Raw genomic sequence first — 14,889 nt, forward strand, 5'->3', positions numbered from 1 at the left:
CCTAGTAAGTGAACATTGAAAAGTATGACTTCATCCTTAACATATTATTATTATTCAACCATTTTTCCTCTAGCACCAAGCAGCCGTTAAATGGGCAAGTGGTGCTAAGAATCCCTCAGATGAAAGTAATGAAACTGAAAACTTCAGTCAAGTTTGTTCTTATAAAAGACTTGTTTTTTTTTAATTATAGTGGAAGTCTTTTCTTTTTCAGGTATTTTTCTCATCATCAATGTCCCACTCCAGTCACCTGGGTGTGGTTCAGCTATTTTTCTAAATTTAGTTATTCAAAAATTTGTTTTGAAAGAGTGAAGAACATAACAGTTAATTTTTTTAAATGTAATAAAAGAAGCAAAAGTGGGCTTTCTCTTTGATATTGAGCTATTACTTCTAAGTATAGTTACGTACATTGTGCTGACAGTCTTGCCATTCTGGTAGTGAACGTCGAGGGTGGTGTGTTAGTAACGACCTGGAGGGCTTTGCGACTGCTGGTAAGACCACTAGCAGAAGACATACTGCCAAAAGCAGGATAATCTGAAACAATAAATTGCTTACTGAGATTCAGTTGTCATTTGACTGGTACATGTTAGTTTGGCTATATCTTAGTATAGAGTTCTGTTTCTTTCAAAAAATTCAGTTCAAATAGGTGTCAAAAATGCCCTTCCTCAGAATCACACACTGAACATCAAGAAGTACCTCACGTTTGGCTTATTTCAGGGTTACAGGTTGAATTTAGCAGAAGCAGTACCTTGTGAGAAGAGAACATACAGTAATGGTGGTTTGAATGTGAACCAAGTTTTCTAAACTGAAAGTCACATAAGAAATGAGAGATCGCTAATGGCTTTACGTCATACCGACACAGATAGGTCTAATGCCGACGATGGGATAGGAAAGGCCTAGGAGTTGGAAGGAAGCGGCCATGGCCTTAATTAAGGTACAGCCCCAGCATTTGCCTGGTGTGAAAATGGGAAACCACGGAAAACCATCTTCAGGGCTGCCGATAGTGGGATTCAGACCCACTATCTCCCGGATGCAAGCTCACAGCCGCACGCCTCTAACCGCATGGCCAACTCGCCCGTAAGTGGGAGATCAGCACTGAACTCATGTTTGCCAACAAAAGCATACAGTATTCACCAATGATGTCACACAAGCCACCAACATCTTGTACAACATTGCACATTCCTATGTTCTCGAAATTAATACAGAGAAGACTAAAGCAATAGCAAGTCATTGTCTACTTGTCGAGAGTCCAGATAGAACAGGTGGGTTGCTGATACCTACAATAGAATTGGACAGGCATCCATTGCATTTGTCTCCCTTCAGTGCTCAGCATAAAATCTACCTTTTTAGGACTCATATCATCCCAGTTCTCCAATATGAGTCTGTAACGTGGACACTGCTCAAGGCTTACTTTGACAAGCTTGAGGTACCGGTATAAAAAATTCTTTGCCTACATCAGACACTGGAGATTTCTATCTGTGACCATGTTCAAAACAAAGTCTTTCAAGAACAGAACATATCAAAAATTACTTTAATCACCTAGCTGAAATACCCGTGGTTCACAACGGAATTCTCAGAAAGACTGTCTTTGTGGTTTTTCCCAACTGAAATCTGCATAGATCATTACAATGACGTCAGTAGGGATGTAGCAATTAAAAGCCATGTTACCATATAAAATACCCAATCAGATGAAAAACCGCACATTTTCTCACTTTTAATGAACAGTACTATGCTGCCAATCTAACACTCCAAAGTTCCAGTGCTGGAATGACCAGGCTGCAGACAACCGCAAACACTCTCTGCCATTATTTCATTAAATGTGCACACTGCTCATTCTAATCAGTGCCTCAGAGTAGTGATTGAATAGCAGGAATGCTATGATGAACCAGTGTGTTATGTACCAACCCCTGTGGATGGGGGCAGTAGAATAACACCCACGGTATCCCCTGCCTATCATAAGAGGTGACTGAAATAGCCCCCAGGGGCTCTGAACTTTGGGGTGTGGGTTGGCTCTTAGCTGAGTCCTGACATTGCTTCCACTTACTTGTGCCAGGCTCTTCACTTTCATCTATTCTATCCAACCTCCCTTGGTCAACTCTTGTTCTTTTCTGACCCTGACGCTATTAGGTTTGTGAGGGCTAGGGAGTCTTTCATTTTCGAAGTGTCGGATTCCTTCCATTTTTTCTCTCTGATTAGTGTTATATAGAGGATGGATGCCTAGTTGTACTTCCTCTTAAAACAGTAATCACCAACTGTTACGTACCAGCAGTATCAGAAAATGAAGAACCAGAGGAATGATATGCTAACTTTCCAGCTATTTCTCGCCAGTATTCAGGCAGGCTGTTATACTCGGTACACAGCATTAATCCCATCTATCGGAGATGAGTAGCAGCAGAAGACACAAAAAATAACACAACAAACAGTGGTCAGTGTAATGTTATTGTTGATCAATTTTATGAGCTTTCTATGTTGTAGGCCTTCACATTTAGTTTTCTTCTGACTCTGTGATTTATTAGGGCATCTTATAAAATAATTTATAGCGTGGGCTGTAGTTCCTTATTCCCTGACTTAACATACCGATTTTCATTAAAATCTGTTCACCCATTTTCTCGTGACTTGGTGCTGATATCGACTTTGCAACAAAAGTCCAAATTCATGAATATCTCTGTTATCATAGGCAGTAAGGTAAAATAATGTATAAGATATAAATGATCGGAAATTTAATACTATGGAACTTTAATTATGTAGTATTTATCGATGGGATCACTAATAACATAAACATTTGAGAATTACATTTTAGGCCTTCCCCTAAACTATCATTTAATTCAGCGTGAATAAAATTATTTATGGCCTAGATTGTAGCGACTTATTCCCTGACTTTACATACCGATTTTCATTAAATTCTCTTCAGCTTTTTTCTCGTGATGCGCGTACATACATACAGACAGACGGACAGAAATTACGGAAAATTAAAGAGTGCATTACCTTGTTGCTGTGGACACGACCAATACAGAAATACATTTTTTTTTAAAATTCTGAGCAATGTACAGACAAAACTTTATATGTATAGATTTCCACTACCGTACTGAATTTGTGAGGTTTCTTCTCTCCGTCACATTTGATATTGGTTTTTCTGTTTATTTTTGTCTTGAGAATTTTAAGGAAGCTTGCCTCTGTTCTTTTCCTTTTAATGCATGCATTTCAATAGCCCACCTTGCTTATTTCTTGCTCACAATAACTTGGAAGTTTCTCATATTCCACTTGTTTTCTCTAGCTGAAATTTGCTGCCAAGATTCTTTGTAATATTTCAATTTTAGATTTAATGGCTATCCCATTTATAAAAGGGGAGTTAGGGATTGAAATAACTTGCCTAGGGAGATGTTCAATAAATTTCCATTTTCTTTGAAATCATTTAAGAAAAGGCTAGGAAACAACATAGGGAATCTGCCACCTGGGTGTCTGCCCTAAATGCAGATCAGTAGTGATCATGGGCGCCCGCGAGGGGGGGCAAGGGGGGGGCACTTGCCCCCCCCCCCTGGAATTCTAAAGATGTTGATGTTCAATTGTTTAATATCATACCAGATTATTTCATAAACTGATATTACTGACAGTCATCTAGCATATGTTATAACTGGAAGTTTCTGTAAACAATTTAATGTTGCTGACGTTATGTTGGTTTTTATATTCAAGAAAATTGTTAATGTGCCCCCCCCCCCCCCTGGAAAAGATCCTGCGGGAGCCCATGGTAGTGATTGATTGATTGATTGATTGATTGATTGATTGATTGATTGATTGATTGATTGATTGATTGATTGATTGATTGATTGATTGATTGATTGATTGATTGATTGATGACATTTTTAAATTACTGGTGAGTCATTCATGGGACTCGAATCGATTTTGCCAAATGGCAGCCAAAATGTTTAGTAGATTCATTTTAATTTAGCTTGCTGCTATTTCTTGATGTATGCTGCAGTTTTGCAGACCATTGGAAACGATGCCATCTAGGCAGCCTGGCTGCCAGTTTCAACTTTCCGAGTGTGCTGCTTTCTAAAAACAAAAGTTGTATTCTACTAAGTGGTTCCTGTAGCTGAGTTAATGCAATTTAATCAGGTGAAACTGAGTGTGCCACCAGAAGTCTGTGCTCCCTTAAACTTCTCCTGTACTGTCATAATCAGATCCCACACATCCCCAACTATCTTAGTGCGTATTCCTTCCTCCCTTACTGTTGGTGCCAACATAAAAAATTACCGCTTTCTCCTTACCCTCCTCCTCCTTCCCTTCTACTTTCCTCAACATGTGCTTTAATCTAATACCTGGATAACCCTCTACCCTAGTTCCCTTTCCTCGCCACACTTTCCCACGTGCCTAACAATACAGTCACCCAAGATCAAAGCCTCAACCCCACCCACCTCATTAGAACCCCTCCTGTCCTGGTCTAACTTCTCTGACAGCTGCTGTACCTACTTCCTCCACCCTTCTCTCCCTCTCATGACCCTTTCCTAGTACTTTGAAATAATTTAAGAAAAAGCTGTCTGTGTGGATCGGTGGTAGAATGTTGGCCTCCGGATCCGGATCCAAGATCCAGGTTCAAACCCAGGAGAAGTAGTTGAATTTTTGAAGGTCAGAAAACAGTCCATTCAAGACTCAACTGTGCTGGCACGTGAATGATCTCTGATGACACATTTGGTGTTAACCCGACAAAATTAACTAAAAACTCAGCCATAGACGCCCAAGAGAACTTCTAGTAATAGAATCTAGTAGGCCGAGAGTAAAACAGAATGTCAAAATTGACAAGTAGACAGACAGATGGCAAAAATGTCTGTACACAGTAGCTGAGGCCATATGATGATGATGATTATTATTATTGTTATTATCCCGCCTGGTAGCCATGATCGTTAAGGCATTGAAGTCTAAAAGACCTGATACCGTGGTTAGCCGGTTCGAGTCCCGTTGGTCTAAAACAATTTCACCATCAGAATGTTAGCCGGCAGGAAAGGGGAGGTAGTTGTATACAATTTATAATCACAAGATTGCATGCCAAAAACCTGGATTAAATTGCAAACCTTTCCGCAGTGTTCATATGGGGTGAGGGAATATGATGCTGTTGATGGTGATTCGTCCATCGGATAAGGATGTTACGCCTTGAGCAGATCCCTTGGTGCTATTCGACAGGAGTAGGCTATGTGCCGGCATGGGGTTTAACCCTCTCCTTTCCCACTATCATATATCACGTCAATCATTTCATCTCATTAACTCCTCTGACGAGGTTGACGTCAGGAAGGGCATCATAAAAACCCTCCACGACAGATTCATCTCACCTCATACTCGACCCCGTAGAGAAATGGGACAAGGGTTGGACAAACTATTATTATTATTATTATTATTATTATTATTATTATTATTATTATTATTATTTAAGAAATGACTAGGTAAACAATAATCTGGGAATTTGCCACCTGGGCAACAGCCCTAAATGCAGATCAATGATCATTGAAATCTCTAACATGCCTGACAACAATAACATGGAGTGTCAAAACAAAATTCAACTAGGCCTACTTCAGCCGGGATCTAATTCTCGAATTTGGGATCATGAGTCAAACAGAAATGCATTTAAAGCAGTTGGACTCAATTGAGTGGTATACATGCTTTTCCTAAAGATGACTTTCGCTTCTTCAGCAATGACTAAGCCTCAGATTAGCCTGTAGTGAACAAACAATAAACATATATTCTATTTATTCCTTGACATTTTAGATTACGTCTTTAATCCTAGGAATGTATGGTAGATTCACATTATTTTAGCCTGCTGAGGCTAGAAGGGTTGCCTTCATGACGATTGCTTCAGGCGTTTATTTAATGTACATCTGTTCATCTTGTAAAAATCTGTGGATTCAGATGAGAAATGATTGTAACTTCTGCCTTTGGGTTCATATCTTTTCTTCTTACAGAGATGACTTATTATTAAAACAATAACACTTACAATAATGTCCACCTCCGTAGCGAAGCGGTTAAGGCTATTAGCTGCCGTCTTCGGAGGCCCAGGTTCGATGCCCGGTACTGCCCAGAATTTAAGAATGGCACGAGGACTGGAATGTGGTTAAAATGGTACTTGCAGGTCGCCTCTATTGATGGTTTGCTTGAAAAAAGCTGCACGAGTTTATTTAGGCTATTTACTTACAATAATAATAATAATATAAGTGCATATATCTCTACTCCTTAGTCCCTTTTCCTGGTACGCGGTTGGGGATGAGGTGAGATGAAATTATGTGGCATGATTTTACGGCCGGATGCCCTTCCTGACGCCAACCTCAGTTGAGTAAACGGAAAAACGAATAAACAATAAAAGCAAGCTTGTAGTTATAGGTGACAATATCGTGATCATAATCATGACATCACCAGTTTTACGTGGAATCCAAATCGAGGAATGTGACTTTATTTCATAAAACCTCACATGAATTTATCGTATGTATCCAACTTGCTTTACGTCGCACCGACATAGATAGATCTTATGGCCACCGATGATGGGATAGGCCTAGGAGTGTGAACGAAGTGGCCATGGCCATAATTAAGGTACAGCCCCGGTATTTGCCTGGTGTGAAAATGGGAAACCTCAGAAACCATCTTCAGGGCTGCCAACAGTGGGGTTCGAACCCACTATCTCCCGGATGCAAGCTCACAGCACGCACATAACCGCACGGCCAATTCTCCCGGTTCACATCAATTGACTGGGATTGGAACAGTAATCATGATGAAAAATGAAAACCTACAACCTGTTTTCCAGTCAATGGCCGGGGCAGGGATGGAATGAATGCATGAATCATATATAGGCTATTAGTACGATGGGGTCGTCACTCCCAATGTGATTTTTATTAATGACTGATAGATGCTATGAAATTATAATGGAGAGTGTCGCTGGAATGAAAGATGACAGGGAAAACCTGAGTACCCGGAGAAAAACTATCATTTGTCCAGCACAAATCTCACATGGAGTGACGCGCTACCGTCTGAGTCACGGAGGCTCAATAATCATGATACACGTTATTTCATGATATTATTATTATTATTATTATTATTATTATTATTATTATTATTATTATTATTATTATTATCAGTAGTAGCCGTAGTTACGACGGCGTTATTATCTTACTGGCTTAGCTACTGGCTTCCCACCCACAAGGCTGAGGTTCGAATACTGGTCGATCCTGGGTTGCGATTTTCTTAAAAATAACATGGCGTCAGGAAGGGCATCCGGCCGTTAACTCCTGGCCGAAAAGAAAATGGCCGGGCTGAGTAGCTCAGGCGGTAGAGAGATGGTTTTCTGAGCCCATCTTGGCAGGTTCGATCCTGGCTCAGCTCAGTGGTATTTAAATGTGTTCAAACACGTCTGCCCCGTGTTGGTAAATTTACTGGCAGGTTAAAGAACTCCTGCGGGACAAACTTCCGGTAGCTTGGCGTCTCCGAAAATCGTGAAAACGTAGATAGAGGGACGTAAAATCAATAGCATTATTATTAAAACCCAAATGGGCCTGGGTGGCTTCAGCCACCCCAGAAACAGCCGGGATAAACTGAAGAATGTTTTAATAATGTTTGAGTGACGTCAGTGGTGCAGTCGGTTTGTGATCTATTTGCCCCCACGGTAACTGGTCCGATCTCAGCTGATGTCGGTAGCATATGGGGGTGTAGTATAACTCACTCTCTGAATGGTGCTCCACACGGCGTCTTAAGCCTAATCCTACCAAGTGTTCCTCTATTTCGACCACGTTTCGTAAATCCCCTAATTAGTAAATACTCCCTCCTCGGTGACCCATTCCCAACTATCACAGAACAAAATTACTTAAGAGTGTTGTTCGACAGTAAATTGTTATTTGTCCCCCCACGGCCGACTTGATGCGTCGCTCTTGCTAGGCAGCGAGGGATCCAGTCGGCCATGATCCCCCATATACAAAATATAATCTCACGAGCAAAGTCACTTCTCAGTTTGTTGTATAGATTTTCCGACATCACCGATATCCACGCCCTCAGAGCCTACTATTTAGCTTGCATCCTACCGATTATTGAATTCGCATCTCCCATTTGGTCTTCACCCACTAACCTGAATCACATTGACCGCGTGCAGTCATCCTTCTGTGTCATTGTTAGAGCCAGTGTATCTGATTGTAATCAGATACTGAATAACTTAAACCTTCGTCCGTTATCTAGTCACAGGAAAGTAGCTGACCTTAGATTCCTTTATAACGCTGTTAACGGTTTATTTCGTTCTCCTGAACCTGCATCCTTCTTTTTCCTACATGTTCCAACTCGCAAAACCAGGATTAATCCACCCCTTCATATTCCGTATTCCCGCCTCTCTCTTGTTCAAAGAACCTTATCTATCCGCATACCAACCCTCCTTAACTCTTGATCTTCTGACAGGAACTTGGACATTTTTTCTTCGTATGCCTCCTTTAATCGATTCTTCCTTAACTTAAACTAGCTCATTTTCATATTCCTTTCTTCTCTTCTCATTGCTGTCCCCTTTATTGTACATAATGGTTTTTTTTTTTACTGTACTATACCGTTACTTTTGTGTTTTGTCTGTATTTATCTTACTCTGTCTAGCTATAAGTTCTTCTCTTCGTTTTACGTTCAAACTTTAATTTTCGTCCTTGTTTCTTTTGCCTTTATGTTTTGTTGTTAATTGTTGTTTCTCTTCAGTAATTTTGTTAGTTTTTAATTTCCCCCCTATTTTTATAATTAGATGTTTTTTTCTCATTGTTCTTCAACTTATATTTTATGTTTGCCTTGGGCTACTCCATTGTAAATATATTTTTCATTGCGGAACTCTGTAATTCGCCTTCTTGCTGTTTTGGTTTCCCAAATAAATAAATTTGACAGCTCCATTATTATTGATTGATAACTTCTTTCCTTGTAGAGAAGGATCGTACAAGAAGTAAAGAGAGTAAATTTCGTGTCGTCTCAAAACTCACGAGTTTCAAAACTCACGAGTCTCAAAACACACGAATTCCAGGAAGAGGATTAGTGAGAACAAGTTTCTCTACCTGGGCCAGTCTCAAAACTCACGAGCAGGGGCAGTCCTTCTTTGAATGGTTAAATGTCCACCCGATTAGTGATGGGTTAATCGAATACTTTTAATAATCAAATAACTTCTATCCGATTATTTAAATAATCGAATAAATAATCAAATAAAATAATCGAATGAGTTTCAAATATCATTCAGTTATATCGCACGGAGTAATAGGATGCGACACGGATATTTTTTTCGGTTTAAATGTGTGTGGTAGATCCGACTGAAGTAAGCAAATAGATGAACGCTTACGAAAATTAGAAATACGCCTTTTTCCAAATGTTGAAACTAAATGAGTGAATTAACTGGCTTGGCATCTAATATCCCTAAATAAAATTCCTTATTCAAGTACTGTAAATGCCGCCTTCTGGACGCATTATGGAGCTAAGCCCCAGTACTAACAACTGACAGTTTCTTTTAACTAGCAGCACGAAATATACCTACTTTAATTTTATGTCGTCCAGCTGCATGCATAAATGGTTAGCATGCTGGCCTTTGGTCCAAGGGGTCCAGGGGCTCCCGAGTTCGGTTTCCGGTCGGGTGGGAGATTTTAACTTTCATTAGTTAATTCCTATGGCTCGGGGACTGGGTGTTCGTGCCGTCTTCAGCATTAGACTTCATCATCGGTAGGGCTTCATCCTGATAGACGTGCAGGTCACCTACACGGCGTCAACTCTAAAGACCTGCACCAGACCACCCCGGAGGCCACATGCCAGTATTATAAATTTATGTGAAAGGTAAGAAATGCATTATATTAACTTTAAGACATCAGCAAAATATGTTTAAAATAATTATAATAATACACCTCGGTCTCTCACTAACCATTATTTTCCCCCCGTGGTTTGGGGTGGCAGAATAACATTCACAGTATCCCCTGCCTGTCGTAAGAAGCGACTAAAAAGGGGCCCCAGGGGCTCTTAAATTATTTAAGAAAAGACTAGATAAACAACTGATAGGCAATCTGCTACCTAGGTGACTGCGCTAAGTCGGTGGAAAAACATGGGTTGAAGGGAAGCGTGAGTCACGGCGCACCTCATCCCTCCTACAGTCATCGCAAGCACCTGCTGTCAGAATTCGTGAATTTTGAGACTCATTAGAATGTTTACTTTAGCTACCAGTTTTTAGTCGTGAGTTTTGATACTATTTGTTACTAATTATAGCCCGTGTGTTTTGAGACGTAACCGTAAATTTTGTTTCGTTTCTCAGTGTATCATATGCCTTTGCTGGCAGGACCTAGTGTTTACAGTGCACTATGTCTTCTGGTATAGGCTAGAGCAATTTTGTTACTTTCATAGATCTGTCTCTGTCTTATCCTTGGCTTTGACAATATGAAAGTGACTAAGGTATGAGCGATGCTAGTAATGCCAATCCTTATGCAGCCAGTCCCTGCTATGAATGGTGTAAAAATGTTGCTCATAGGGTCGGTTGGTGTATGCATTTCAGTGGGTCTGGCTCGGCGAGGAAAGCAACGGGAAACTACCTCACTCCTCATTTCCTTAGTACGCTCTTCAGTGATGCCTAGGGCATCTATGACAGCTGATGGCAGAGCTGTTGAGGATCCCACCAGAGGAATCGCTGACGGACTGAGCATATATACAGTGTATCATACATACTTATGTATAGCCTAGTCTACATCTTCATTATGGAATGTTATGCCTTTATGCGTTCAGTTAAAGCCCTCTGAATGGACAAAACGCCTCCACAAACCTTTAAGTTATTTGGAGCTAGTTCTGGGGTCTCGATTACTTCCACATCTCATAACGTTAAATAAATTTTTTTTAAAAACTGAGTCTAACCATCCTAAATGGCCTAATCCATTATTCTCCTGCATTCATTCCCCTGTGGGTGAGGGTGGTGGAATACATTCGCAATATCCCCTGCCTGTCGTAAAGTGCGACTAAAGGGGCCTATAAGAGCTGTCAACTTGGGAGTGTGGGTTCGCGACCCTGATTCCTAACTGAGTCTAGCATTGCCTTCACTTGTTCTAGTCCCCTATGCGACCTATCTTGGTCAACTTTTGCTCTTTTCTGGCCCTGGGTGTATTAGGTTTACAACGCCTAGAAAGTTGTCATTTTCACGCCCTTCGTGGCCTCTCGCGTTCTTTTGCTGATACCTTCATTTTCCGAAGGTTCGGACCTCTTCCTTTTCTCCCTGTTATTACCGTTTTTTTTTTTTTTTTTTTTACAATCTGCTAGGACTCGCAAGCTGATAGCTACGTGATTCAAACCACACAGCCAATTGCTCGGTGTGGTTACTGTTAAGAGAGGATGGTTGACAAGCTGCACTTCCTCTTAAAACAGTGACCACCATCACTGCCATTTACCTCACCTACGCCGATTTATGCGTTTAGGTTCCTCCATAGAGTTTATTCCTTATGGCCTTTATCTCGACATTGAGAAGACTCCTGTTATTGTTCCCACCGGTTTGTATCAGCAGCCATTCTTGCTACGTTCATATCTTTTACTTCTTGCATATTAATTAGATATCCTGAATCCACCCAGCTTTCACTCCCGTTCTGCAAAGTCGATCTGAAAACATACCAACATAAAGATCATTTTGTCTGAGAACTAAATTATTTCTTCCTTATAGAATACCATTGATCGCAACTGCGAGCTCATTACATTAGCTCTGCTGCACCTTGATTCAGTCTCACTTACTGTAGTACTATCCAGGGAGATTAAACACCCTAAATACTTGAAATCATCCACCTGTTCTAATTTCGTATTCCCGACCTGACATTCAATCCTCTTAGGTTTCTCCCCTACTGATCGTCTGCCATTGTGATCTGCTGCTATGAATAACCGCTGCGGCAGCCAGAATTACTGACCGTTGACGCTACAATAACGTACTATTTGCACAGTAAAAGCCTCGAGCAGTCACTTACTTCGAACACAATTCTAAATTTACACTGAAGTGTGCGAACAAGTAACCAAACAAAATTTATCTACTCAATGGGTAACATTAATGTGGGCGCATTCAGAAATTAAGAATCTGTTATATACAAACAACTGACAGAAGAAAAAGTAACTCGTCATCCTTGCCATTTGCATTTAATGTATAAATAATAATAAAAATAAAAATAAAAAGGGAATAAAAAGTTCAACTTTCTAGACGAATGGATTGCACTCATCATATCTCGGAGAAAGAAGCTCTCGCATCTTGGATCAGCAGAATGGTAACGTGTACCTACTAACCAGACATCAACAATAAGATATATCTCTCAATTACAAGATGAAACAGTACTGCACGGTCATCCGTCCATAGGCTTTATATGCAGCTGAATGCCTCACAATGAATAGGAAAGGTCTGGTGGAGAAATTAGAGATTAATAAAACGGAAGATCTTGAGGAAATTCTTTGGTCCTGTCAAAGAAAATGGAGGGTTCAGGAGGAGACATAACACGAATTATACACACACGTGGAAAAGATAAGTGATGTAATTCGGAAGAGGATTGCCTAAAGTCATCTGGCCCGAATGTACGCGGGAAGATAGACCAACCGGATCTTTAGCCATTTTCCATAAAATAAAACCCAAGAGAACCTGGTTCCCCGAAGTAGAGACGGACATGCAATAATTGGGCATCACACACGAAGACATTTAGACGTGGAACCCTCTTAAGGAGAAACTTTAATCGCATAGAGTTTTCTAACAAAAAGATAAAACAAAGACAGGAAAGGTGTGGACTGAGAGAAAAGGACTCCGAACACGTATATGGGAGAATTGAACAAACGTTAAAGAACATGGAAGAAGACGGAAACAATTGAATTGATGTGGTCCTTAGTTTGCCAAAACAAAGTAATAATAACAATAATGTTGTTATTTAATTAAAGCCGCCAATGGTCTAAACTGAAGCTGCATCCAGATCTAATGTGTAGTATATTTGTAAGCACTTTTCTCTCTGCTTTGTTTTATTCTCGAATGCGAAATTTTCAGGAAGATGGTCGTAGAAATTTGCTGGTCTAGGTTACGTAAGTATGGTTCCCTGTTGCTGTTATATTTGAATGGATTTTAGAAAAGAATTGAATACGCAGACATTGTTAGAGACTTTTCAATAAAGTTCACACGAACACACGATCTGCGTTGTGTCACTCGATTCTTCGGCTGCTATCCAGCGTCCGCAAGATCACTATATTTAGAAGCACTTGCACAAACACGCCGTAATCCGCGCTGGAGACATACTCACCAGTCACAAAGTACTGTATCAAGATGGCTCACCTTGTAATTCCTAGATGCTTCCATTGTCTTACACTTGAGGGCTCGATGGATCCACTGCTTGCTGGGCACCACAACTCCTCGATAAATAGCAATCAATGGACCCACGTGACCCGTATCCAAAAGAGAGCACGTGAACGCTGCGGGATCTTCTGCGCTGTGGCTGTCATTGGCTGCCGCAACGATCTCTCTTTTAGGCCATGGGCACCCAGAAAACTACTAATTATTTCATATCTGCATTACGAACAATTCTCTAGCTGTCTTCGTTAAGAATTTCCTTTACAGTGAACATAATGTAGTGATTGTTCTTCTCCGTTAGCAGTGCCGGATTTAGGCCTAGGGCTGCAGCTTGCAGAGCGGGGCTTTTTCCCTTTTTTAATTTTCAATTTGCAGTTAGCATTGCCGACGCTGTAAAAGTGAACTCCGATAATTGACTGTGCCAGTTCCGCAAGAAATACGCTAGATTCATCAACATTTATTTGAATTTAATTTAATAATACATATCGGTAAATATATAATTTCACGAGTTGGGACGAAGCTTAATAGAGCATAGAATTGGGAATGGTGGCAGTAGCACCACTGTGGCGGTTCTACGCTTCTGAAAATCCGTGGCAACAACCGAGTCTATAAACGTCGTCTTGCAGACTTCCCCAAAGTGATCAGTGGTTAAAACTAGTGTTCCGCAATGAATACGGCTAAATTGCTCCCGGCAAACTATGATTTAATAACTGTGCTTAATTTGGAAAAGTGATAACCAGTTGTATCGCTGAGGACAATATATTCGCAGTTCCAATGTGCTTTTTTCATTTATAATGATTTTTTGAAGTCACGATATCGCGATCCCAATGTGCAGAGGTGTGAAAATTATTAGACTCAACATTAATTTTTGAACATTTCAATTGTTGCATTAACTATTACTTCTCTGCTCATGAAAATCTTTTCTGCTGCAGTGGATCCCTTTTACGTGTTAGTTGTTGTCTGTTTAAAGTAAATTATAGAACACAAGTTACATCTTCTTTCAATTACGTCAGTGATGATATTACAGTATAGTCAATCAATAGACACCTTTATCAATATTAAATTCCAATGTTGAGGATTTTTGATTTCTCTTGTGGCGCTGATATTTTGTTTTATTCGAACGGTGTTTTGTGCTATTTGCTATCCAAACTCTTGGAAACTTATGTTGTAGGATTAGTAACAGACCGAACAGAAATAATCGCAACGTTATATTTTTAAAAATACGATTAATGCAGTATTTCACAAAGTTTGGCAAATCGGACGAAATGAAATGAAATGAAATGGCATATGGCTTTTAGTACCGGGAATGTCCGAAGACATGTTTGGCTCACCAGGTACAGGTTTTTTTATTTGACTCCCGTAGGCGACCTGCGCGTCGTGATGAGGATGAAATGATGATGAAGACGACACGCACACACCCAGCCCCCGTGCCAGCGAACTTGATCAATGATGGTTAAAATTCCCGACCCTGCCGGGAATCGAACCCGTGACCCCTGTGACCAAAGGCCAGCACGGTAACCATTTAGCCAGGGAGCCGAAAAATCGAGTTATTATTTGAAAGATAGGGAATTAATGGAACAAATTAGAAAGAAAAGTGA

At 40.4% G+C, this 14,889-nt stretch overlaps 1 protein-coding gene across 1 annotated transcript in view; it reads right to left on the reverse strand.

Moving 5' to 3' along the window:
* The window catches only part of LOC136877221 (uncharacterized), a 32,665-nt gene extending 19,344 nt beyond the window's left edge, over nt 1–13,321 (reverse strand). Inside the window, exons 1-2 of the mRNA XM_067151070.2 lie at nt 13,277–13,321; nt 406–531 (exon numbers count right to left, since the gene is read on the reverse strand). Coding sequence (XP_067007171.2) covers nt 406–531; nt 13,277–13,300 — 150 coding nt within the window. The 5' untranslated portion in view covers nt 13,301–13,321. The remainder of the gene's footprint in view (nt 1–405; nt 532–13,276) is intronic.
* Between the last annotated feature and the right edge of the window lie 1,568 nt (nt 13,322–14,889).

Source organism: Anabrus simplex, chromosome 7 (assembly GCF_040414725.1).
Source record: "Anabrus simplex isolate iqAnaSimp1 chromosome 7, ASM4041472v1, whole genome shotgun sequence".
Lineage (NCBI taxonomy): Eukaryota > Metazoa > Arthropoda > Insecta > Orthoptera > Tettigoniidae > Anabrus > Anabrus simplex.